At 38.2% G+C, this 27,956-nt stretch overlaps 1 protein-coding gene across 5 annotated transcripts; it reads left to right on the top strand.

Moving 5' to 3' along the window:
• The first annotated feature begins 417 nt into the window (after positions 1-417).
• On the top strand, positions 418-27,302 carry CLIP4 (clip domain serine protease 4). Of its 5 annotated transcripts, none has more exons than XM_062669269.1 (10): positions 418-910; positions 1,285-1,599; positions 9,672-10,295; positions 12,439-12,596; positions 13,808-14,009; positions 14,447-14,585; positions 22,140-22,303; positions 22,966-23,067; positions 23,490-23,674; positions 25,873-27,302. In XM_062669269.1, exons 2-10 carry the CDS (start codon positions 1,536-1,538, stop codon positions 26,020-26,022), a joined length of 1,788 nt encoding a protein of 595 aa, XP_062525253.1. In that variant the 5' UTR covers positions 418-910; positions 1,285-1,535; the 3' UTR covers positions 26,023-27,302.
• The last annotated feature ends 654 nt before the right edge of the window (positions 27,303-27,956 follow it).

Here is a 27,956-nt window from a genome sequence, read left to right as displayed (position 1 = left end):
GTAGTCATTCTCCTCTATTAAGTCAGTTCAGGTATATGTCAAACATCTGGTGCTATTTATTGCGTGCTGACACAGCCATCCTAAGATCCATCTATACTAATATATAAATCTATAGCGGTTTTTACGGATGTTCCGTTATAACTACTGAACCATGCATCCGATTGACTTGAAACTTGGTATCCATGTAGAAAATACATGTACTTAATATTTATATGAGTGTTGGACTCCCTAATAATAATGACAATAAATAATAATGTTAATTTTAAATGCCTAGCGAAGCGGGCGATTACGGCTAGTTAGTTTATAATTTTAGTTTTAATTATTTCATTCCTTTAAATGCGATTCCACATTGAAGAACTTGTTAAACAAACAAACTAAGCGCCTGTTAAAAGAAAGAAACGACGATTTAAAATCTTATTTTATTGTGAACTAGCTGACCCGGCAGACTTTGTAGTGCCTCAATCGATAAATAAAAGACCTGTGCTTTTGTATAAAATAAACTTAAAACAAACAAAAGGAATTCGTTCGACGGGGGACATATCAAAGGAAAAACAAAATTTGTTATTTTTATGTATTTCCGAGCATTTTCATATTTATCTACTTTTTAAACCTTCTCTGGACTTCCGCAAATAATTCAAGATTTATATTATTAGCCAAATCGGTCCAGCCGTTTTAGCGACTCGAGTTTTAACGAGACTAACGAACAGCAATTCATTTTTATATATATAGATTAGTCCCTCAATTCTAAACAGAAATCAATTTCTCGAAACCGTTTACTTCATTCAACCGCTTACTTTAATCATATCCGTAACAGCTGCTTTCCTAACAGTTCACATTAAATTCAAACTCCGTTTCCAAGGGCGCGATCGCGCCAAAATTCGCGCGCAATGAAATTACACTTTCTTTACATGTATATATGATATTTATTTATCAATTTCGATTTGTTTTTTGTACTGATTAGAATAATAAGTTGTGTTATTTTCGCTTTTCTCTAAATGTGTTGGATAAAGATTAATTTCAATGAATGTTTATTCTTGATAACCTTCATTATATGTTGCCGGTCAATTTCGTGATTCTTTCAATATGTAAACACTACGTGGATTATAGATAGCTGATCGCTAGTAATATATTACATAACCTTACGAAACACAGACAAAAAAAATCCGATCGCAAAATATAATTACATCACAATTCCCGTTTGAATAACCACGTACAGTGATTCATTTGCAAGACCCTACTCTCAACGGGTCTTATTATCGGGTTTTAATAAAACACTGCTTGTAGGTACATTTATACATACAGCAATGACGTACGCGTTCACCTCGACGGCCAACTTATATCAATGGGCGGTCAAGATTGACCGACACAAGAGCTCGGGATCACCGCGTCTACAGTTTGATAGAAAAAAAAAAAAAAAAAACGAATCTACAAAAAAGGCAATAGGTTCTTTTTTCTCGATTCAGTTGAAAACGTAATCTTGAGTGTGGTGCATGTTTTAGTTTTAAATAAAAAAAATAAAAATAAAAAAAGTGAATATGCGTATACTCTGTGCTTTATTGTGCTTCAGTTTATGTACGGAATTAGTTTTTTGTCAATTCGGTAAGTCATCGCGAACGTAATTAAATATCTTTAGAATTTAAGTATTTGATTACAATAAAATATAATTGCGTTCTACATTATTATTTATTTTACACATTATTCGTTCGGTCCCGATACTTTAACTTTACCGAAACATACCTTACATTTTTTAACTTTACCGAAATAAAAAATAGATAGGTTATAATTAATTATAGCAGACAAGCGGGCCACGGGTCTTTAAAAAAAATTTCAACGATTTTAGACGTTGCTTTTTTTTTTAAATAAAAGAACACATATTGCGGCATTACTATAATAGTTAGAAATATGCTGTCGCGACACTTTTTGTATATAATAATGTGTTCTACAAAGTCGTAGTACATTATTTTATTCTATCATCAATAGTTTTCGCAGGGCAAGCGATGTAAAGAATATTTTAGATAATTTTTTTACACCTTGGGTTACATTATTGGGGTTTTAGTAAGGATCCCTAATTTTTTTAAAAAAAGATAATAGCTTCCAAACAATTAAAAGAATTTTTCAAATCGGTTCAGTAGTTTCGGAGCCTATTCAATACAAACAAACAAACAAACAAATATTTCCCTTTTATAATAAGTATAGGTAATATTAGTATAGATATAATATTAGTATAGATTAGTTCCTGTTGTTTGAATTACATGAATATAAATGCGATTCTAAATGTTTGCACGAAATTAATTTAGATTCATATATCTGTTAGAATATTTAGAACAGACTGACCGTTTGTCTTTGCTATTCAATCTTCGTAATTGTTTTAAAAAATTTGATTATTCGAACGTTTTGACTGACATAATCAAATCTATTGAAATCGCTTCATATATCTCCTCATAAGAAGCTAAGAGCGAATTTACATTACCTATATCTATTTTTATACCTACACGTGTGTAGTTTTTGTATCATTTACATAAATAATTCGACTTGATGTATCAAGGCGCGATTCACAATACGTCGCACCGCCTCCGATCCGGTGGTCGATTCAGCGAAGCACTGCTCTTGCTAGGGCTAGTGTCAGCAAATTCTCTCAGATTGAGCCCATGAGTTCTCCTACCCGTGTGGGCATAATTGGAATAGCCTCTTAGAGTACCAACGAATAGGTAGGGAAAAAACTGCTCTTGCTAGTGTTAGCAACGTCACCAAGTCAGAGCCCCGTGACCTCATCAACTCTTTCGGTAAATCTAGTATGACACCTCAAGGGTCAGCAGAATATTTTATTTATTTTATTTTATTTATACTTTATTTCAGTTTTTTTTTAAAACCATAACATTTTGTTAGTCAGAATTACTTATAATCTATGTTAGTAACTTAAAAAATCTAACACATAAATATCATTACATACATTTTATATCTTTACGTATTATTTTTCCTCCAAGTGCCTGCTGCAAAGGCTATTAATCAGCAGTCCCTCGATCTTGCTCGATATGATTTTTAGATAGAAAAAAAAACGGTGACTTAGTAACAAGTGGGCTTTAAGCTTATCCACTCATTTCGTGTAGTAAACAAGCTTATGATCATGTCTGGTAGCAGTGAACGAATTATATAAATTAATATAATCCTAAACAAAACCGAAACCGAATTAGGATTACTTATACAATTTATACACATATATATATAAAGAGCAAACCAATCTATTCGTTATATTGTTTTTTTTCCAATGTGGGAATCAAATCAAATCAAATTAAAAAAAAATTATTCAACATAAATGAAAGTACATACTTGTTGAACGTCAAAAGAACTACCGCCAATTCACAAGAACTAGCCTCCGTCCTGAGAAAAATTGGCAAGAAACTCAGCGGGCATGTCTTTTTTTTTAAATATTAGATTATTTTTTTTATATTAGATTTTTTTTAAATATTCATCGAACTCAGGACCCTCGGATGAGCAGTTAGCGTACATTACTGAGCCACCGGGTCGGTCAAACTTTAATATCAAACGCACTGCTGGTTAAGTAGCGACTAATAAGTCATTCAATAACAAGGTCGCCATTTGAGGCCGAACACGTAACAATATTGTGGCTTCGATTTCATCAACACAAATATTTGTAAACTAGCTTTTACCCGCGACCCCGTCCGCGTGGAATAGTAACTTTGACATAACGCTAAATTTTACCCAAAAGATTTTTGAATTATAGAATGTTAAGGAGCTATTTAAAACCCTATTTTTAAACATTCTTTATTGGTGCTCCGCTTGTATTGGCCTTAGCGTGATGTTAGCCTATAGCCTTCCTCGATAAATGGGCTATCTAACACTGAAAGAATTTTTCAAATCGGACCAGTAGTTCCTGAGATTAGCGTGTTCAAACAAACAAACTCTTCCGCTTTATAATATTAAGTATAGACGTCCATTTTGTTGACCTGATTTGCCTAGATGAAATATCGCGCATAAGCTTATAGTCCTTTACGGTAGGCAGCGGCTTGGCTCTGTCTCTGGCATTGGTGAAGTCCATGGGCGACGGTAACCATTCACCATCAGGTGGGCCGTATGTCTGCCTACAAGAGCAATAAAAAAAAGCCTCGATAAACAAACAACTCATGCGATATTTTTTATGTACATGAACGCCAAATAACAGTGTTTTTATCCCTATTTATTTGCTGGTAGCTTACGTGGCTATTCCAGCAAAACAGTACTAGACAGTATTAGATACAGATAGTTGATTCGCAGCTCATTATCCCGGGAAAATAACGTGCTTCTTAATTTAAAAAAAAAATTAAGGCCACCGAAACCGCGGGACACGTGTAGTTAGTAATAACTAGGGGTCCCGCAGTAGTCGAAATTCGACTATAATTAATTGAAATTGTAAGTTTGTACACTATTATGATTGTATTTTCAAAGACTATTAAACTTCTATAATCACAAATTTCGCCAAGACTACACTATAGAAAAATATTAATAAAGACAAACAATAATTAAACCATTCTCAATTTGACCACAGACGTCAAGAACAAAAGTTTGACAATAATAAATAGTATGCATGCGTGGGTGCGTCAAATACATGATAGTGTGTGTAATTCTAAATTGATTTAATGTATCTTTTAAGCATTATTTAAAAAAATATATTAGCATTGTGCACTTCTTCTCTATATTCTCTATAAGTGTGGAAAATTTTATACTCTTCCGACCGCGCAGTTTTCGTAAAAAGGGATACAAAGTTTTTGCTTCACTTATTAATATATAGATTCCGAAGTATTAACGCTTTGAGCATATTAGCTATATATATATTGGTGATGTGCCGACACACCTATTCGTCACAATCTTAATTAGAATCAATCACGCTTCGTATAACATAATTTGATAAATTTGGAAATTTAATATGCGATTGACCTTCAATCAATCAACCTTTGCCTCCAAAACATAAAAATGAATATAGATATTTTTAAACCGATTCACAAAAACTTCATTTATGTATGCTTCGACTAATCAAACCTGTAGTATTATATTTTCATAAAGTTTATGTTACACTTGAGTCGTCTATTATCAAAGGTGGCAATCTGTGCATTTCGACAAAAAAATGTTATTGATATGTCAATACAGATTGATTTGAATCGTCTCCTTCAAAGAATACGGTTTAAAACCTGCATTAAATAAAGGTTAATACTTAACCTGTTATTTATCTAAGATGTCGTTCAGAAGAGTTTTGTGACTGCCAATGGAATACAAAGTCAATAATTCGTTTTTCTGATTTACCAATCATTGTCCACAAGTCACATTGCCGGCTTTGATAATAGTCGACTCACTTATCCTGTAGACCTTCGTCCTTTAGTCTGCTTGTGGGAGGGGTCAGACTCGCGTGGTGGGGGATGTACCTACTCTTGACATTGAAAAACAATATTAGTCTAATCACCTTTCACAAATTTAATTATCTTAGCATCCTGGTGTAGGCTGTATTATCGGCCTGTCAAACTGTTTGATGCTCCCATTATTGTCATATATACCTCAGCCGATCTTCGAAGCCCATAGATATTTCGAAGTTATAATTCTACAGGATTGCCCGTCTTTCAGGCTAAGAGGCGGAAGTACTGACGGTACATCACAGGATAGGCCGGACGATAATGGTCTGTGGGTTGCGATTCCGATCCGGTGGTAGATTCTGTAAAACAACTGCTCTTGTCAGGGCTAGCAAATTATGTCAGGCTGGACCCGTGAGCTCATCCTCCAGTCAATGCGAAGCCAAAATAGCCCTTTGAGGCTACTAGTATATAGGTAGAAAAGGGTCACGTCAAATTCACAACTTGTAATCATATCCTAAAAATCATATCTCACGAAGTGTATGGCAGCAGCCCTATTGGGTTCAGTAATCATTTTAGGGGCAGCGACCTAAAAATGTATTTTGCGTCCGCTTAACAAAAACCTACAACTATTTTATTCGGTGTTGCCATCACGCAAATTCGAATATCGCATAGTTGAAAATACGCCAACGGTTAATGAGTAAATAGACATTTTGAATTTGTTATTCTGAATAAAAATTTTAAGCATTTTGATTATGTTAATTTTGGTTACCATATACGTAACATTTCGGTTAGTATATTTTTTTTCTTACGGTACTTTCTGAACGTACCTTCTAGTGTAATGTACACAATTTAATATACTAAGATTTGTCGTCTAGCCATTTCGGGCTAATCGTCGACTGGATTTGTCAAACCCGGAAATAACATTTCCTATAACGTGCCGGACATTGTCAATTTGATTTTAACATTTATATTTCTTTTAGGTGATCACTCTTGATCTTTAGATGTTGGCCTTAAAAAATTCATCTGTTAATAGCTAATTATTGTAATAATATAGCCTTAATGATCGATATTTGATATTAACTAAAGATTTATATTAACTTTATGTATATACTAGCGACCCGCCCTCGCTTCGCTTCGGAAACATTAAAAAACACATGAAACCAAAAAAAAAATTTAAAAAAGTAGCCTATGTTCATCAGGGACAATGTCGGCTTCTAATGGAAAAATAATTTTTCAAATCGGTCCAGTAGTTTCGGAGCCTATTCGAAACAAACAAACAAACAAATCTTTCCTCTTTATAATATTAGTATAGAGTATAGATGTACTTTATTACATAATTTAATTTATTTTATTTAACAATACCATATCCAAGAAACTATATGCAAAATTATTTCGTCGAGTGGGTAGCCACTAAAAAAACGTTTTCAAAAACACTGGAGAAAATGTTATTACGGTGTTTAAGCTTAATATTATTTTGCATGAGATAAACAGAAGAATTTGCAGCCTCTCATACTGATGATTCACTAATTTCGACGGTGACATTTCCAATTTTTCATTAAATCTAAACTAATATATAAATCTACAATGGTTTTGACGTATGTTCCGTTATAACTACTGAACCATGCATCCGATTGACTTGAAACTTGGTATCCATGTAGAAAATACATGTACTTAATGGATAATTATATTAGTGTTGGGCTTCCTAATAAAAGTGACAATAAATAATAATGTTAATTTTAAATGCCCAGCGAAACGGGCGAGTACGGCTTGCTATTATCTAAATTTCCATGGACGCGAAGTCTCTTCAGCTAATTCAAAAATTAAATGTAAAAATGAACTAATGAATCGCGACAGAACAAAGTTCGCTCGGACTCAAAGTTTTTTTTAATTTATTGCTTAGATGGGTGGATTAGCTCACAGCCCACTTGATGTTAAGTGGTTACTGGAGCCCATAGACATCTACAACGTAAATGCGCCACCCGCCTTGAGATATAAGTTCTAAGGTCTCAGTATAGTTACAGCGGCTGCCCTACCCTTCAGACCGAAACGCATTACTGCTTCACGGCAGAAATAGGCAGGGTGATGGTACCTACCCGTGCAGACCTACAAGAGGTCCTACCACCAGTGAAGGTGGTCTGCTTCAAGGTGGTTGTGACGTGGACATCCGTGACCACAATAAGACCGGTCGAGCCCTAAGTTCTACCTCATATCTATCTCAATAAAACGAAGCCAGCATCGGTTCAATACAACCTTTACAAAAAAAAAACAACCCAAAAACTACGCGCCTCAAATCGCTCGGTACCAAAACCATTACGCGGAAACCGACTGTTAAATAAACAATCTAAATGACACGTCGTCGGTCAATATAACAAGTATTTTTAGCGTTTGAAACGTGCAAAACAAGATCCGGTTCCGTTCTTTTTGTTTAATTTGCCCATAATATGATTGTGTCGGAATGATGACAAAATGGCGTTTAGGACAAAAAATCTATTTAAAGCAATTTGTTTTTGAACAGTTTGATAAAAACTGAGTCCATAATTTTACGAAAACGACAGAGACTGATTATATTGATCTTGTCCCATTCATTTAGTAACCTTCCAACCCTGGTGTATTTTTAACAAGTGATGTCACTATTTCGGTTTTCAAATCAATGACACATAGCATTGTTATTTGAAACTTTCTTAGTGTCAATCATTATAATCATCTAAATAACTTAGCCTGGGTGAGAATCAGATAGAAAACTTCTAAAGGTCTCCCTTCTATAACATGTCAACTTCATCAATGTCTCTAATAAATATGTGTATTACGAATGACCTTCTGAAGTGAAAGAAAAACCTCACGTCTAAATCAAACTCGCAATAAAAAAAAAATCAATTATTCGAGATACCTAAATATAGAAAAAATTGCCTCTACCAACATCATAGAATGTTTAAAGGACTCCAAATTATCATGAGTGTTATTATTTATCATTTTAGAGTATGCCATAGTTTGGAATTAAAACTACAAGATATAATCAAGCCTAACAAAGTTGGGACTCGGCGGAATAGTCAACTGATTGAATTGAGAACTATACAGTCATTAAAAACCGCACTAAAGTAGTAGCTCATAGATATCCGAACGCAAAGCCGCCCATTTGAGACGTTAGGTTGAAGTACCAGTTTTATTCTATATGTCCTTCTTCAAACGAGGCTTGTAATTATGGCTTGTATTAAGCGGTAGGTAGCGGCTTGGCTCTGCCCCTAGCATTGCTGAAGTCCATGGGCGATGGTAACTACTCACTATCAGGTGGGCCGTATGCTCGTCTGCCTACAAGGGCAATAGAAAAAAAAAACAACTGTCTCAGTTCTTCTCAGGCTTTACTTCAAAATTAGCAAATACAGTACCTATCTATAAAGACTTAGAGTAACTTTTAGAATACCCTACCATCGGTTATTGCGTAAGTTCGTTTGGAACCTCTGGGTCTGCGGAGGGACTTCGGTTCCCTCTGTATTTTGTACCGTATGTTCCATGGGGAGTGCTCTGAGGAATTGTTCGAGATGATACCGGCATCTCGTTTTTACCATCGCACCGCCCGCCACCGGAGTAGAGTTCATCCGTACTAACTGGAACCACTGCAGTCATCCACAGTGCGTTTCCAGAGATCTTTTTTGCCACGTACCATCCGGCTATGGAATGAGCTCCCCTCCACGGTGTTTCCCGAGCGCTATGACATGTCCTTCTTCAAACGAGGCTTGTGGAGAGTATTAAGCGGTAGGCAGCGGCTTGGCTCTGCCCCTGGCATTGCTGAAGTCCATGGGCAACGGTAACCACTCACCATCAGGTGGGCCGTATGCGCGTCTGCCCACAAGGGCAATAAAAAAATACAAAAAAAGAAGTTCATAAATTTTGCGGATATAATTATTTTATTATATATTGGATACCTTTATTGTGGAAGTCCGTCGTGTGAGATACGTATTTGCTTCGAGAAAATGGCGCACTACTCATATTTCTCATCACAAGTACCTAACGTCTTATCATTTATTTAACAGAATATCAAATTAATTAGTTCCTACATTATCTTTTGTTGTAAACAAATGTATTTAAAGTAAATTTAATTGTTAAATTGCTCTTTTGAATTAACGTAAACTAAGTATTGTGTGAAAATTTAATATCCAAAAATGTATAGATAAAATTGTGCTTAAGCTAAATTTCAAGAAAAGTTACATAAGATATTTCAAACCAATGATGTTTTTGTGAATCTGTAAACAATTCTCAGCCAGTTTAAGGAAACTGTAAACTGTAAATATACGAAAATGAATTACAGTTATTTAATTAAAATTAACAATTCCATAGGTTTCTTCCAGCAAAGAGATGAGAAGAGATTCTCGCCGTTCCAGTTCGCTCAGAATCTCCTACCCAACCCGAATCGGTTCCGAGAAGGCATCAATAACTTCTTCAACATTGGCCCAAGGCCTATAGCCAACGAGAACCCAAACCAGTACACACCAAACCAACTAGACCAAAATTATGACAGCGGAATCCAGTCTCCCCCAAACCAGAATCAATTCACCGAAAACAAGCCAGTAGTGTTTCCCACCCCACCTCCCGAACCTGAGATTCCGAACGACCAAAACGGTTACGGCTATCAGCCCGATCAGAACGAGGAGCCACAAAACAAACCGGTCCTGTTCCCGACTGAAGAGTCCAGAGCTGATGAAACCAATCAAGAACAGCCGAATGAAAACCAAGACAACGTCCAGAATCCTGGTAACCAAAACGAAGGGAATCCATTCACGGAGAATGCTGCACAAGATTTGAGCACTCTAGCACCAGTTCAACCCCAGTCGGAGGGGTACAGTGATGTCCACACTGACACTAACTCGTTTGAGCACACCACCCTACTACAGCCCCTAACTCCACTCGCACTCCCTAATATAGAATCCAGAAACGTGAATTTCGGACCATCAGGAATATTCAGTAATTGTTTTTTTTTTTGTTATTAACTACATATTTTGTTATTAACTATTTTGTTATTAACAATGCATGCTGTTTGTTCGACACCCCGTGATCTGTGGTTAAGGTATAACATTGTTTAGCGCTTAACCGCTATTGTTCTAAAAGTTTACGAGCTTAAAAATAAGAAGCGCAGCCTTTGAGGAATTATTAATTATTAGAGATTTATTGCTATACTTGAAACTGTGTGCGGCTGTTGGCATTTCAGGAAAGATTCTAGAATCAATCTCAAATCAATGGCGCATTTTTCATTTCAATGCTCCTACTAAAATGGCTTCAGGCAGCTAAGTTGCGTAAATTTCGTCTGTTAGAAGTTTTGTTCTGAAACTCGAAAGGAGTACGATAGATAAAGAACGGAGACGAAAATCTTACGTTTTCTCGTAAAGTTTTTTCCTTTCCTCATTGCGAGATGGAATATTCAAAGATTATTACAAAGTACAGTGAAATTTTATTTCATAAAATAAAAATACCATGAAAGAGAGAGAGTTCATTCCAATAGCTTATGGCGTGCAGAGAAGAAAGTATCTGAGTACGTACTGTAGATATGAACGTAGTGATTCTATCTCCAATAATTCCTCAGAGCACTCTCCAGTGAAGGTCCGATACAAAAAACAGAGAGAACCGAACTCCCTTCGAACTATCCGTGAGAATGGGCTTATCCACGCTCTAAGTAATCCTCTTACATGCGCTGAGTCAAATGGAAATAGTTGATACTTCATATCTTTAAACTCTTTCTTCCCCCGTCGGGACCCAGAGCGGATACAATGGAAACAGAGTAAATACCAATTAATATACCAAATTATTCTGGACGTATTCCAAACAAATAGTTCCTACAAACTTTTCTAGTCGTAATTAATCTAAAGCTTGACTAATATCTCGCACTAATTTCGCTATTATGTGTGACTAATATTACAATTGTATGTGTGTAATTACACGAGAGCTAATATGATAACAAAACACGGATCGAGCTATTAGTATCAGATAATACAAACTAATTCTACATAATAATATAATAATATTAACTAGAGATAAAACCCTTATATTAGTAGAACTGATGTGTAGTTCTCAATTACGGCCAAGACTTAATCCACCATTTTAGAATTGCGTACGTTTTATGCAATAAAAATCCGATTGAAAGAAAACTAGCAAAAAGTTACGTGTTTAAAACTAATTTAGACTTACAAATACATAACACAACCGATTAAAAATTTTAAGCAAAATGGCGGACCACTATGCCTTCAGTCTTGAACACGCTAATGCTATACGATAAATAAATAAAAATATTAAATTACTGTAAGACTTCATGGTAGAACTTAGTCTAGCACTAAACTGATATGAGCTCACGATATCAATGATTGTGTTGTAATCATCAAAACACAAAAGGCAATTTAGAAAATCTAAATTAAATCTTTCGCTACACAAACATTTTCGCTATAAAAAATGAAGCGACCCCAAAAAAAATAGTCGTACGTCATACGTCAATTATTTTGTGTACCATTATCAAACGTACAGATTGGTTCCACGCTGTAAATGCCTCGCTAATGATAGGGCTATTATATTCGCACGTTCAAGGACAATTCTTCACTGGTATTCATTTTAAAATCAATAATTACCGAAAACCGAACCAAAGAACCGATTCGTGATTAATATAATTGGTGAAACTAGAAGATTCTAATGGCTTTTAATACGCGCGAGTCTTATTTTGATGAGTGAACAGAATGACCGTTAATACGTTCAGTCGCCAATATATTAAACAGTGTGCTTAGTGCGAGTTTTTAACGTTCTCGATATCGTAAAAGTTAACTCAGATTTGTATGGAGTTGGAACGTTTGCCTACGTTTGCCGCTAGGGGCGCTGTTCTAACTGCATACGCGAATTTGTAACAAAACTCACACTAAGCACACTGGATCTAATGTTTCAAGGTAGGTTTTCGCGAGATGGTATCCTCTGAAGTACCTACAATAGCTGTGCCATGCATGTTATACAAACACACAGACCTTTTTACTAATCTGTTTAGTCATGGTTGATACCCCTCCTAAGTGGATGCATTATGATCAGCGGTGGTCATCTCTTGTGGTCGGTATAACATTAACAATGATGTTTCCAGATGAACCATGCCAAACAGTGGAAAACGAGGTCGGGAGCTGTCTGAACTTGCTCCAGTGCACGCCTTACCTGAAAATCGTTAAGGAGTTCAAGACGAATCCTGCCGCTGCTGTACTACTCAGGAAGGCTCATTGCGGCTTCGAAGGGTCTAATCCTAAGGTGCGTACTGATATAATGTTTGGAAACGAAGCCAATATCAAAATATCAAATAAGCAAGTGTCAGAAAGTGAAGTCGTAGTGGCCTAACGGATAAGACGTCCGGTGCATTCGTGTTGAGCGATGCACCGGTGTTCGAATCTCAGGCGGGTACCAATTTTTCTAATGAAATACGTACTCAACAAATGTTCACGATTGACTTCCACGGTGAAGGAATAACATCGTGTAATAAAAATGAAACCTGCAAAAATTATAATTTGCGTAATTACTGGTGGTAGGACCTCTTGTGAGTCCGCGCGGGTGGGTACCACCACCCTGCCTATTTCTGCCGTGAAGCAATAATGCGTTTCGGTTTGAAGGGTGGGGCAGCCTTTGTAACTATACTTGAGACCTTACAACTTATATCTCAAGGTGGGTGGCGCATTTACGTTGTGGATGTCTATAGGCTCCAGTAACTACTTAACACCAGGTGGACTGTGAGCTCGTCCACCCATCTAATAATAAAAAAAAAACCTTTCAGAGTCGTCGTAACCTCCCCTAAATATATTATTATTTGCAACACACGGACAGACAAGCCCACGGTGCAATAGCTATTAACGGCAAGAGCCCATGGACGTCAGAACGCGCATGTCGCTCATCACTGGCTGTAATGCTGAATTAAGTTTTAACTCAAGAGTGAAGAACGGTAGGTAACAGCTTGGCTCTGTCCCTGGCATTGCTGTAGGCCATGGACGACTGTAAACACCATCAAGTAGGCTGTGTGCTTATCTCCGTACAAGGACAATAAAAAAAACTAAGGAGCACCATCAGAATGTATTAAAAAATGTCCACTGAAAAGGAGCCAATTGAGGTGCCGCCATAGTAGCAAGGGGAAAGGTTTTAAAAGCAACACCATAAACTACCATGCTTTACTTTAGCCCTGGATATATTCCTATCATTTCCAGTTCCTACACTAGCTCTATTTCACTGAGTCTTCGAACAATAACTTGATATTTATATGTGAACATTTTCTCAACTTGTCCCCTATACAAGATGGTGCTCCTTAACTCCGCCCTCCATGATTTTAACTTTCCAATTGCCGTGACCGATTTTCAGCATGGGTGACCGTAGTCATGTTCTGACATGTCTATGAACTCAACACCAAAGTAATAAGGCTGACTCGCTGAACAAAATCCAAGCCAATTACTAAACATATTTATGCCCTAATTGCGCAGGTCTGCTGTCCCCTCCCTGGCTTTCCAACGGTACCGCCAGATACTACCACCACTACGACCACGACCACGCAAGCGCCGGCTCCGACGCAATCCGCGAAATCAGCGATAGAGGACTTGGTACCAGCGTTCCCTGAGCCCCCGTACTGCGGCGTCAGCAATGCTTCCTTCAGCAGGGTCGTCGGGGGAGTCAGCGCTAAACTTGGTACGTCATGTCAGCGTACAAACAGCCGTTTTTGATTCGATTCCCTATTTAGTTATTAGTTTAGTAAGCGCTGACAATTTTTTTTTGCGTACCTAAGACTTGAGAGGCTATTTCAGCGTAACCTTAATTAGTAGGTGAGCTCACGGGGCTCGAACCTGACGATGTTGCTAACACGAACCCTAGCAAGAGCCGTGCTTCGCAGAATCTACCACCGGATCGGAAACGCGACCCACTGAGAAGATCCGGCGAGAAACTCAGTGGGCTGTGTCTGAGGGTTAATTTACGAAAACGAATGCACCGGCGTCTTATCCTTTAGACCACGACGACTTAAAGTTTTTGGAAGTTTTTGGAATAAGTTCTTCTAACTGATTATTCGTATTGGTACTACTTTGGAAGACATTCCAACTTAACAGAATCTAAATAGCGTGTTCCTGCAGGCGATTTCCCTTGGATGGTGAACCTTGGTTACAAGCCGCGCAGAGGCGGCGGAGTGCGCTGGCTGTGCGGAGGCTCCCTCATCACCAGCAGGCACGTGCTCACGGCGGCGCACTGCATGCACAACCACGACGATGACCTGTAAGTCCTTATTTTTTATTGCTTAGATGGATGGACGAGCTCACAGCCCACCTGGTGTTAAGTGGTTACTGGAGCCCATAGACATCTATAACGTAAACGCGCCACCCACCTTGAGATATAAGTATTTACAACGGTTGCCCCACTCTTCAAACCAAAACGCATTACTGCTTTACGGCAGAAGTAGGCAGGGTGTTGGTAACTACCCGCGCGGACTCACAAGAGGTCCTACCATCAGTAAAGGTATAACCTTATAACCGATATGGTTACAGAGAGTCCGGCGATTCCACACGGGCCGGATTTCACCGAAACCTTGCCAGTTTCTGACACGAAATCTCACTTATTTCCTATAGGAGGGTCCGATATTCCTTCATAACTGTGTCAGTACAATATACTTTCGCCTACTGAGTTTCTCGCCGGATCTTCTCAGTGGGTCGCATTTCCGATCCGGTGGTAGATTCTGCGAAGTACTGCTCTTGCTAGGGTCAGTGTTAGCATCACTCCGATTTGAGACCCGTCAACTCACCTACTAGTTAGGGTTACGCTGAAACAGCCTAGGTAGGAAAAAAACCAGACACAGTCTACAGACTTCGACTGTTGGAGATAGGCTGAGTTATTTTATTAAGCTGATGAGTGCAACGTCAAGTTACCAGACACCTTAACCAGACGTGAAATCGAATTCCCAATGCTAATATATGATAGCCACCCTGTCCTTTAAATTGGAAAACGGTAAATTATTCTTCGATATTCCCGTCGATAAATAAAATGATCTTAAATATGAATATTTCCAAAGGAAGCGAAAATCTTTCGATTTTTTTCCGCTAACTCGGTATGGGTTTGATATGGTAAGGGGCTATTTAAGCTACGGCCTGATGGGTGGGTGAGTTCACGGGCTCAACCCGTGAGAATTTACTAATACTAGTCCTAGCAAGAGCAGAATCTACCACCAGATCGGAATCGCGACCCACTGAGAAGATCCGTCGGGAAACTCAGTGGGCTGTGTCTATAGGTTAGTTCCCGTATTAAGTAGCCGGTTCTTGAAAGGTCTAGAACCGCCGACAATGTATCCGGGAGATCCGACATGACATGTTTTAGGCGACGGCGGCTTACCTTTGGGTCCTTACGGGTCGAATATTATGGCCTGAGACTAAAACAATACATTAAAACAAATTAGTATAGATATGCCATTACGAAGCTCATTCGTCAAGCGATAAATTAAAATGTACAAAGCAATTACATAACAACACAAGGTTTTATAATTGCGTTCATTTATCTTAAATATAAAATGCATATATTTACTTAAATAGGAATCAATATTAAAATAACAACGTGTGAAGGCAGTCAGGTCTTCGTCCAAACAATAATAATTATGTTTATGTTGATAATATTCATAAACGTTATGTTAATTTGGAACTAGTTGGTTGGTTTGTCCTTTGTAGGTTTTTTGTTTACCTATCTGCCTGTAACTTAGAGATGCTATTCTGTTAATTAACATTTGACTTGATTGATTGGCGATGCAGTAGTAACTGGCCCTGACTCTTGTGCCAAGGGTCGTGGGTTCGATTCCCAGGTTTTTTTTTATTTTTTTTTATTGCTTAGATGTGTGGACGAGCTCACAGCCCACCTGGTGTTAAGTGGTTACTGGAGCCCATAGACATCTACAACGTAAATGCGCCACCCACCTTGAGATATAAGTTGTAAGGTCTCAGTATAGTTACAACGGCTGCCCCACCCTTCAAACCGAAAAGCATTACTGCTTCACGGCAGAAATAGACAGGGCGGTGGTACCTACCAAATCACCACGTCGGGCAAACATAGTGTAATGAACAGATTTGTTTGTCCTTTGTCTAGGTGCTTATTATCTCTCTAGTAACCATAGCACAGGGAATCTTAAATTGGGGTCGGATGACCATGCGTGATTGGTATCCAGTTATTTATTTAAATTTTTTATTGGCATGACCAGTGGATGAGCTTACGGGGCTCAGCCTGAGTGTATTTGTGTATGCCATCTGTATCAGGTCACGACGTAGCTCAAATAACCCCTTAAGCTACCAGAGAATAGGCAGAGGAAAAAATGATATCTGTGATTTTGCGAATGACATATCCAAGTGGATCTAGTACCTGGAATCCAACATTCGCGTACAGGAAATCTCGCCATCTAATTATTTTGTATAAATTATCCAGTTTTTTTTTAGCACAGTCGTAGCGTAGGCGCAATTAATAGTTCCGCGATACGTTAATTAGTAATACGTTTCATTATTATGTATAGTTCCGTAATTACCTTCCTTCTTGAATCCTGATTAACGTAATGTGATTTCTAGTTTACCGATGTCTTAATTTGTTTCAAGCGCGTATGTGTAGTGTGCACTTACATACATATTTGTGTCCTGAGTCGGAGAGTTTGGCAGCTCTAAGTATTTTTGGTTCTGTGGTGAAAGTTCATCCACTTCAATGCGCTAATTTACCGAGCTTTGCTTTGGTAAAATCAGTTTGTCATTTCACATCAGGTGAAAGAGCTCGCGACTCAGGTGTAGAGCAAAACATTTGCCAATACCAACACCGACCCAAAGATATGAGGTCGGAGAAGCTTGAAGCAGCTGCTTTGTCATCTATCTATCTCTTAGGTTTATGGCGTTAAAACAATTGAGACAATGAGCCCGTGTCTCGGAGTAGACAGTGACATTGACATTCCGACGTCCATAGACTCCGATAGTCACTCCAATATCAGCGGATCTTAAACTTGTCTATGCGTCTAATATAATGACGATCATGACAACAAATATACAAGCAAACGGATCACTGCTATATCTAGTAATAAAGTAATTGAACATAATTATTTTAAATTATAACTAATTCAGTCTCTCGTATAAATATCACGAGATAAATGACTTGGGTATCAGTAATAAATTAAACAAAGACAAATGATTTAATTAAATGTAGGCGGCTGTGATTACCGCGCGTCAACCTTAATTATTGTGCTCAATGGGTGGGCGGGCTCACGATCCATTTGGTGTTAAGGGGAAAATACAACCTGAATAGCACTTAGGAACATGGATCCTATAGGTCTCAGTTTTAACAGTACAACGGATGCCCCACCCTTCAAACCGAAATGCATTACTGCTTCACAGCAGAAATAGGCAGGCTGGTGGTACCTACCCGTGCGGACTCACAAGAGGTCCTACAACTAGTAATTACGCAAAAAAAATTTTTTTGATTTAATTTAATATTACACTATGTTATTCCTTCATTGTGAAAGTCAATCGTGAACATTTGTTAAGTACATAATTCATTAGAAAAATTGATACCCGCCTGCGGGATTCGAACACCGTTACATCGCTAGATACGAATGCACCGGATGTCTTATCCTTTAGGCCACGACGATTGTCTTGTAGATACTATTACAGTTCAATCTCGCGTTTACAGACTGATTTTCACCCGTCACTGCGAATACTGTTGAAGCCTTCAAAACTATGAAAAGATCCTTGTCGAACTCGACGAGCGAACTAACCCACAGACACAGACCACTGAGTTTCTCGCCGGATCTTCTCAGTGGGTCGCGTTTCCGATCCGGTGGTAGATTCTGTGAAGCACGGCTCTTGCTAGGGTTCGTGTTAGCAACGTCGTGAGGGTTTGAGCCCCGCGAGCTCACCTACTAGTTAAAGTTACGCTGAAATAGCCTCTCAAGGCTCTCAGCTTAGGTAGGAAGAAAAAAAGCCCGCCGAGTTACTCGCCGGATCTTCTCAGTTGGTCGCGATTCCGATCCGGCAGTAGATTCAGCCAAGCACTGTTCTTGCTAGGGCTAATGTTAGCAAATTCTCTCAGGATGAGCCCGTGAGCTCTCCTACCCGTCTACGCGTAGCTGAAATAGCCCCTTAGGCTACCAGCGAATAGATACGAAAAAGAAAGACTGAAATAATCAATCTTCTATCTTCTATATATATAAAAATGAATTGCTGTTCGTTAGTCTCGCTAAAACTCGAGAACGGCTGGACCGATTTGATTAATTTTGGTCTTGAATTATTTATGTTAGTCTAGAGAAGGTTTAAAAGGTCGGAATTCAATGAAAATAACAATTTTGTTTTTCCTTTGATGTGTCCCCCGTCGGACAGATTCCTTTTGTTAATTTAGGTCTTTAATTTATTGATCGAGAAACTACGAAGTCTGCCGGGTCAGCTAGTAAATAATAAAAAATATCAATGATAGCGAAATTAAGCCGCAAAAATAGTCTTATTTATGTTTACTACAAGGGAGATTTGAGGCAAATATAAATAATACTCGTTTTCCTATCTTAGCTTAGTCTGTTAAGTCGCACGCGCATTATGCGTTTGAAATGTCAGTTGTGCGGAGAGCATTAAATTTGGTTGTTTCAAATAAAAACTGTTTAGAAGACTAACTGCGAGTTTTTAGATAACATTGACCTCTGAGGTTAGTGGACCACAGACAACGCTCGACATTGACAGATTTTTGCGTCTTATATGCTGAATGTATTTAAACCAATTTAAACAGATAAACATCTGGATCTATAGAGTGGCTTGGGTTTTCCTGTGTTTTGTACCCTACGTTCCATGGGAAGTGCTCTGAGGAAATGTTTGAGATGAACCATACTACTAAGAATTACTGCGTTCATTGCATTGTACGAATTACTCCTGGCATTGCTGACGACCTTGAGCGACGGAAATAGCTCACCATTAGGTGGGCCGTATGATGACTCTGACTTACCCGCCGTCAAACATAATACATAACGAATAAAATTAAGCTGAAAATATTTAAATCGGTCATAAACGTTACAGACAACCTTATTAAAATTTACAGTAATACAAAATTAATACGTTAATACCTTATAAATAATTTCACGAATTTAATTTGGAGACCCGGTTTTCTCGTCGTCAAAATTTACAATTTTAATTTCGACTAATGTGACTGACCGTAATCTAAAATAATCAATCGCACGTGTACTCGCTTCGAGTGATGCGATAAAACCCGGAATAATTAAAATTTGCGTAGGTAATTACTATACATTTGAGACAAGGACCTTCACTCTAAAAGTCATCTTTGTCTAAAGCCGAGTGCATTCGTATCAAGGGATGCGATTGTTGAGGTTCCTCGAAAGAACAAAATCATCTAACAAAGACCAAACAGGTTATAAATATAATTTGCGTTACAAAAACCACAAAAAATGTGGACCTCGGACGGGTTTTTTTTATTGCTTAGATGGGTGGACGAGCTCACAGCCCACCTGGTTGTTAAGTGGTTATTGGAGCTCATAGACATGTACAACGTAAATGCGCCCACGAGATATAATTTCTAAGGTCTCAGTATAGTTACAACGGCTGCCGAGTGAGGATATTCACGTTGTGAAGTCTACGGGCTCTGGTTATCCAACACCAGAGGGACCGCCAGTGACGGATTTAGGTTTGATGCTGCCATAGACCCTATTTATTGTGCGGCCTTTAATGTTAGAACAAATTTTATTAATTTAAATAACTTTAAATATATATATATAATTTTTTTTTTATCGTTAATTTAAATTTTCTTTAAATTTAAATAACCCATTATTTTAAATAACTTTATTTAATTATTAAATAAAGCATCATCATTATCCTGCCCTTCTCCCAGTCACCTGGGGTCAACGCAACATGTTTTCTCCTTCCATACTCTTCTATCATATACCATTTCTTCGCTCACTCCCCTCCTACCCATATCGTCTTTCGTCATTACGTCACAATCCATCCATTTCTTTTTAGGTCTACCTCTTCCTCTATATCCTTCCACATTCATAGTTAACACTCTCTTAACAACCTCCTTTTCATTTCGTCTCATCACATAATTATTAAATAAATAAATATATTTTTTAAAAATTAATATAAACTCATTTTCAATGGACTTTACTCTTTACCTTCTTTCGTCTTTGAAATTTTTAAATTTCAAAAATGTTGGCCTCTCCTCAAATTATGCCGCTCTAAGCCCGGAGCTCATGGACCTAAGACGTAAATCTATAACTGGGGACCGCGACCCGCGTAACCAGCCCACGCAATAAGCATGTACCTACATAAAACTAAAACATCGTCTTTCAGCAGCTCGCGAAGTCATAAAACAAAACTGCTAATAAAATCTGTTACGAAACGCCTCTAACAGGATAATATCATACAAATAACATGGGCACTTGTAAATTGCTTCGTAAACAAATAGATTCCGAGCGTCTTCAATGTCATTTATAATTACGATGTTGGAACTAAACCGGTTCCCGTGCAATTGAGGACTGTGTGAATTCACACGTTTTTCATGTTTATGGGTGAAGGAATTCACGGTCTAATGTCGAATGCTCACCGGAGTACTTGAACGTTGCCAAATGAACATGGTCCCCCGTCTGGAGACGTTAGGAGTAGGTATTAATTGAACTTGGCGGCGTCATTTATAGAACAGTTGGTACTACCCGCTAGGCGATTTCGACCGTAGATCCTGCGAAGCACTGCTCTTGCAGATAATAGCACAGTTTCACAGATAGCCCCGTGAGCACTACACATAGTACACACCCGTTGAAGCCGGTTTTTAAGGTGGTAGGACATCTTGTGAGTCCGCGCAGGTAGGTACCACCACCCTGCCTATTTCTGCCGTGAAGCAGTAATGCGTTTCGGTTTGAAGGGTAGGGCAGCCGTTGTAACTATACTGAGACCTTAGAACTTATATCTGATGATGGGTGGCGCATTCACGTTGCAGATGTCTATGGGCTCCACTAACCACTTAACACCAGGTGGACTGTGAGCTCGTCCACCCATCTAAGCAAAAAAAAATCCACAATAGCAGTATTCCTGTCCTTTGTCGTATCACTCTTGTCAGAGCTGTCGTGGTCGTCATTTAGTATCATTGCTGTGGGCAGATGCTATGCGCCTCACGAGCAATCGCCACTCCTCCCAGTTTTTGGTGAGCCTGGTACACTCATGCAAACAGCCGCCAACTGCCGACTTGACCTGGTCGGTCTATCGTATGGGCGACCTTCCACGCGGTCTGGTTCCTTCTGCTTTGCCCTGAACGACAAGGCGCTCTATGGAGTCATTTCCATATTAGCTACCCACTCTCAATTATAATTATTTTTTCCATACCTGTGCTTCGCCCTAACATATAGGTGAGCTCAGACCGGAGTGTTGCTAACACTGGCCCTAGCAAGAGCAGTGCTTCGCAGAATCTACCACCGGATCGGAAACGTGACCCACCGAGAAGATCCGGCGAGAAACTCAGTGGGCTGTGTCTATAAGTTAATTCACTCGTCGAGCCCTTCGTCGCAAGCGACGGGTTCGACGAGGGCGGTGACCGGTGCTTGTGGTACCTAAAAGCACCGTTAATGGATCGGGATGATCCGTAATGACAGTCTCAATAGGTTCTGCTACAAGTAACTATGTTTTATGAAGTTGTTGGACTTAATATTGATTACGCGATGTTTTCCTTTATCATGAACATGTTGAATACGTATTTCACTCAAAATAGTACTCGTATTTGCCACGGCTACACCAAATTTCACGAAGACTTCCGAAGAAATTATCGCGAATCCTTAATTTCCAGGTACTTAGTGCGAGTGGGAGAGCTGGATCTTGCCAGAGACGATGAAGGTGCTACTCCTGTGGACGTTCTCATTAAGACGAAGATCAAGCACGAGCAATACGATGCCGCCTCTTATACCAACGACATCGGCATCCTGGTGCTGGAGAAGGACGTACCTATTACAGGTAAGAAGAGAAATTAGTAAAACTTGGAAACGCTACTTTTAATCTACCTTATTGATGTTGGGTCGAGAAAGATCTACCGCGCACTGGTGGAAATATCGTTGGGGACGCATTTCAGCCAGTCGCCACACCAGGTGAAGGTTTATGATTTTACTTGCCGCAGTCAAGGTGTGAAGCTAAAATAATAAGATTATTGTGTCGCCATCGGCTCTTTACGCGTGTGCAAATAATCAAGTTAATTGAACGTCTTTGAGTCGGTGTAAATTTATCTATACACTAGCTGACCCGGCAGACTTCATAGTGCCTCAATTGATAAATAAAAGACCTAAACTTTTGTATAAAATAAACATAAAACAAACAAAAGGAATCTGTCCCTCGGGGGACAGACACATCAAAGGGAACACAAAATTGTTATTTTGATTTAATTCCGAACATTTTCATGTTTATCTACCTTTTAAACCTTTTTTGGACTTCTACAAATAATTCAAGACCAAAATTAGCCAAATCGATCCAGCCGTTCTCGAGTTTTAGTGAGACTAACGAACAGCAATTCATTTTTATATATAAAGAAGAAGATAGATTGAGAGGTTCCGTGACACAGATTCGGCCAAGATGGAAGCGCAATAATAACTAATATATAACTAACGCAATAATAATAATTTCAGACTTGATTAAGCCTATCTGCATCCCCAAGGACACAGAGCTTCGCTCCCGCAGCTTCGAGGACTACAACCCCATCATAGCCGGCTGGGGGGACACAGAGTTCCGTGAGTTATCCCCAGATATATCTCACCGAGTGCTCTATCTAGTTACCGAAATATTCTATCTATACGCTCTATCTATATTTTTTTTATTTCTTAGGGGTGTGGACGAGCTCACAGCTTACCTGGTGTTTAGCGGTTACTGGAGCCCATAGACATCTACAACGTAAATGCCGCCACCCACCTTGAGATATGAGTTCTAAGATCTAGTATAGTAAGTATAGTTACAACGGCTGCTTCGCCCTTCAAACCGAAATGTCTTACTGCTTCACGATAGAAATAGGTGGTGGTACCTACCCGCCCGGACTCACAAGAGGTCCTACCACCAGTAATTACGCAAATTATAATTTTGCGGGTTTCAATTTTACAACACGATACATGCACCGTCCTCAGTATATTATCAAGAATGTTAATTGTATCCACAACAGGCGGTCCATCCGCAACGCACCTCCAAGTCCTGCAGCTGCCTGTGGTCAGCAACGACTTTTGTGCTCAAGCGTACTCGCCATATAAGAATCAGAAGATCGATGAGAGGGTGCTCTGCGCTGGGTACAAGAAGGGGGGCAAGGACGCCTGTCAGGGGGACAGCGGGGGCCCTCTGATGCAGCCCATTGTGAGTATAAGAGTCCATCAATGTCTTCTTCTAAAACAAATCCAAAATGGTATTAAACTATGTAGATAAAATGCGGGTAGCGAGAAATTATGTACGTACATTTATAAATATATATATGTATGTATGTATGTATGTGTTTTGTTTGTGTATATATATATATTAGTCAGGTCATAAGTATTGTCACACAGTAAAAACTTTTCTTTTAGAATGCTGGCCACAAAAAAGTTTATTGAATTCGAATTTCGAATTGTTCATGAAAATAAAAATGTATACTTTTAGAATTTTACTCATTTTTAAATATGGAGTGGACGCTTAAAGAAGACCGTGTTGCAGTTATTGCGTTGCATCGTTGCGGTTACGCGCCAATTCAAATTTTTAACATACTGAAAATTTTGAATATAACCAAAAGATTCGTTTATCGTACCATCAAACGATACAATGAAGACTCTAGCGTAGATGACAGGTCAAGAAGTGGTCGCCCTCGGTCTGTTAGGACTCCAGCAGTGATAAAAGCTGTGAAGGCGCGAATTCAAAGAAATCCCAAACGTAAGCAGAAACTGTTGGCCCTTCAGATGGGGTTAAGCAGAACCACGGTGAAAAGGGTGTTAAATGAAGACTTAGGGCTTCGGGCATATCGAAGAAAAACAGGACATCGTTTGAAATAGTTTGAATGCTCGTCTAATGGACCTGAGACTGAAGAGATGCCGCGCTTTGTTGAAGCGGTACGCGGGAAAAAAAACTTCAGAGGTGTCAAGGGACACCCGGATGGAACGAAGTTCCTTTCGATTAATTAGTGAAGGAATTGTAATTTTTTTTTAAAGTTATAATAATAAATTACGGCATTATGAAGAAAAAAAAAACAATACTATGAACTAAATTACTATTGTTGAAACGCTATCTCGAGAAACTGTACTCATTACGCGGACCAATCGGATACGAGCAATGTCACGCGATAAGCGCCTACACGTTGATTGGTCAGAATGACGGATCTAAAAAGTGTCGTGACAACTTTTCGTAAGAATTTTTTCCGTCTAGCCCCCTTTCACAACGCGCGATAAGGAACTTCGTTCCAAAAATATCGGGAAATTCTTTTTTCGGATTAAAAAATTTTTACCGTAGAAGAGAGCTACAACAAACAAAATGATAAGGTGTACGCACACAGTAGTGAAGAAGCGAGCAAACCGTATTCCGCGTGTCCAACGAGGTCATTTTCCATCCTCGCTCATGGTATGGTTGGGAGTTTCTTATTGGGGCTTAACAGAGGTACATTTTTGTGAGAAAGGTGTAAAAACGAATGCAGTTGTGTATCAAAATACAGTCCTGACGAACCTTGTGGAACCTGTTTCTCATACCATGTTCAATAACAGGCACTGGGTATTCCAACAAGATTCGGCGCCAGCTCATAGAGCGAAGAGCACACAAGACTGGCTGGCGGCGCGTAGATTACAAGATATGGCAACACTTGGAGGAAAAGGCGTGCTCAAAGCCTCATCCCAATTTGGAGTCACTCAAGACATCCTTGATTAAGGCAGCCGCCGATATTGACATGGACCTCGTTCGTGCTGCGATAGACGACTGGCCGCGCAGATTGAAGGCCTGTATTCAAAATCACGGAGGTCATTTTGAATAAACTTTAGTGTCATAAGAATCTATGTTTTGTTAAGTTCATTTTGGTATATGAATGGTTACATAATGAATAAACTTGTTTCAATTATTTTACATTAAACATGTGACAGAATTTATGACCTGACTAGGTATATATTTCACTGGATTGGTACACCGCGCGTAATTCGTTTCCAAATGAATGATTTGTCCGCCTGATGGTTGTCTGGATGAGATCGCTTTTAGCGATAAGACCGCCAATATTAATTTAATGTATCGCATTGTTTATTTATTTTTTGGTGTACAAAAATAATCCCCTTTTTTATTTTGAAAGTGGCAAATAACACTTGGTGTTGGGTAAAAAAAAAATTAATACTCTCTTTCTCTCTCTCTCTCTCTTTCTTTCTCTCTCTCTCTCTCTCTCTCTCTCGCTCTCACTCTCGCTCTTTCTTTTTCATATATCGTTATGCGTGTTACACAATATTTTGTCTGAGGAGTGAGGAGTCTTTTCACTTCAAATCATCCTAGACCTCCTGCATGTACAAACTCACATTATGCCCTCCACCAATGAAGACTAACCATGAACACTCTTCCAGTGGAACTCGCAGACCTACAAGACCTACTTCTACCAGATCGGAGTGGTCTCCTTCGGCAAGAAATGCGCTGAGGCTGGATTCCCCGGCGTCTATGCCAGGGTCACGCACTTCGTTCCCTGGATCCAAGAGAAGGTTGTGGGTCATGCGTGATGACCCACTGGGAACCTCGGAGGAAAGTAGAGTTAATGTGTGATACTAACTAAACTGATATTTCGGACTATCAGTAAGTAATAAGATCTGTAATAGAGTTTTTAAATGAATTTACAATTTGTTTTTTGTGCTAATAAAATAAAATTGACTATTATTGATATTCAACAGTGAAGATTATATTTAATAGTGATTTTTATAAGTTTTGAGAAGTTTAATAAATATTAATCTGGATGTAGTTCGGAAGCCTCGATAATGTAAACATTACGTGTATTAAGTACGGAATAAACGAGGTGTTATTATCTTGAAATAATTGCAATAATAATACAAATAACTCAGATGATCGAAACGCTTCTTATTTTTGTCAATAGATGTCGCTACACGACGCTCGAAAGCAGTTTTAGTCACAGAGTATCTTTATATTTCGTTCAACATAAAATATATTTAATAAATGGATGTATTTAATTATTTATTTTCCGAATTAACTTAAATAAAATAGCTTACTAATATAGCAACTGTATTCATTAAAGTTTGCTTTTTTATGGCAGGGTACTCAAACTTAATTAATTTATTGTTTTTCATGACGTAGTCTACGTAGAGTGGTTATAGATTTGTCTCTTGCATCCACACTCAACTTGCAATTTGTTAGAAAGAGATAAAACACGAATTATTAACAAACAAACCATGCCGTTAATACCCAGATGACACTTTTAATAAATGTTTAATGTTTATAGTTAAGTAATCACATAAAAAATATTGAGACAGGTACATAGTGATTAGTTATCTATAAAGTACAGTATTTTTTACATTAAATAATTACTTCAAGATATTGTGTTAATATTGAAATAAATAAGTATTGTGACAGCAAAATATAATAGATTGATTATTAGTAGTTAGTTAAAAGGATGTGCATGTAAACAAATTTGTCTTTATAATACACTGGATATCTTCTATGGTGACAAATGAATAAATCGCCTACATGAATAAAATATTTAATTTTCGCTAAGGTTTGTTTTCGTGTTTATTGATTATTTGAATTCATTTTACAAACATTGAAATTTACGTTAAAACACTATGTAAAAATGTTCATACTTTTTCAGTAAATATGAACAGAATTTAGTTTGTAAAGTAAATAAATAAAATAAAGATTATTTCGATGTTATTACTCAAGTTGTGTATGTTTATATAATGTTCGTCACAAAATGCCAACCTCAAAGAAAACTAGCACGATTTTGGCGTTGCGTTTTCATATTTTTTTTACGGAATAAATTATTTTTTCACTAGAATGTGTTTGTTTTTAACATTATGGTAAGCGGCACGTAAGATGGCAAGGTTTTGGTGTACCTAGTGGGGGTAATGTCGCGCATAGTGCACATTGCAACAAAAATATGGTCACTTTTATTGCCCGCATATAATTTAATTTAATTGTATAATTTTTTTTATTTGCCATAATTTATTTTTAAGCCTCTGCTTAGAAGAAAGTTAAAGAAAAGAGAGAAATTCTGTATTAGGTGTTATAAATAAAATACAATTAAAAGTTAAGAAGGATGCGGAAAGCGGAGGACCGCATTATGTGGAAGGCACTGGGGAAGGCCTATGTCCAGCAGTGGGCAGATAAAGGCTGATGATGATGATGATGATGAAAAGTTAAGAAGTTTATTTAAAAAAATATACTTAATATTAAAAATTATGTGTCGCCGTCATCACTATCATTTTCTAATAGTGCTACCCCTTGGATTAAATTTATGGTAGCACCTGAGCTGGTGGGAGGAGTTGGTTCCTTATCGTCAACATAACGAAGAGTCGCTGTCGTAATTGGCGTAAATAATAAAACGCTCAGTGACTGAATCGACTATATGGTCATTGGTATTTGGTCCTGGCTTTGCAAACAAACTTAAAACAATAACACTCGTAACAAAAACTAAATTTAAAACAAA

This window comes from Bombyx mori, chromosome 7 (assembly GCF_030269925.1).
Source record: "Bombyx mori chromosome 7, ASM3026992v2".
Lineage (NCBI taxonomy): Eukaryota > Metazoa > Arthropoda > Insecta > Lepidoptera > Bombycidae > Bombyx > Bombyx mori.
The sequence above is the reverse complement of the archived record's forward strand: the minus strand, read 5'-3'. Positions and strand labels throughout refer to the sequence as shown.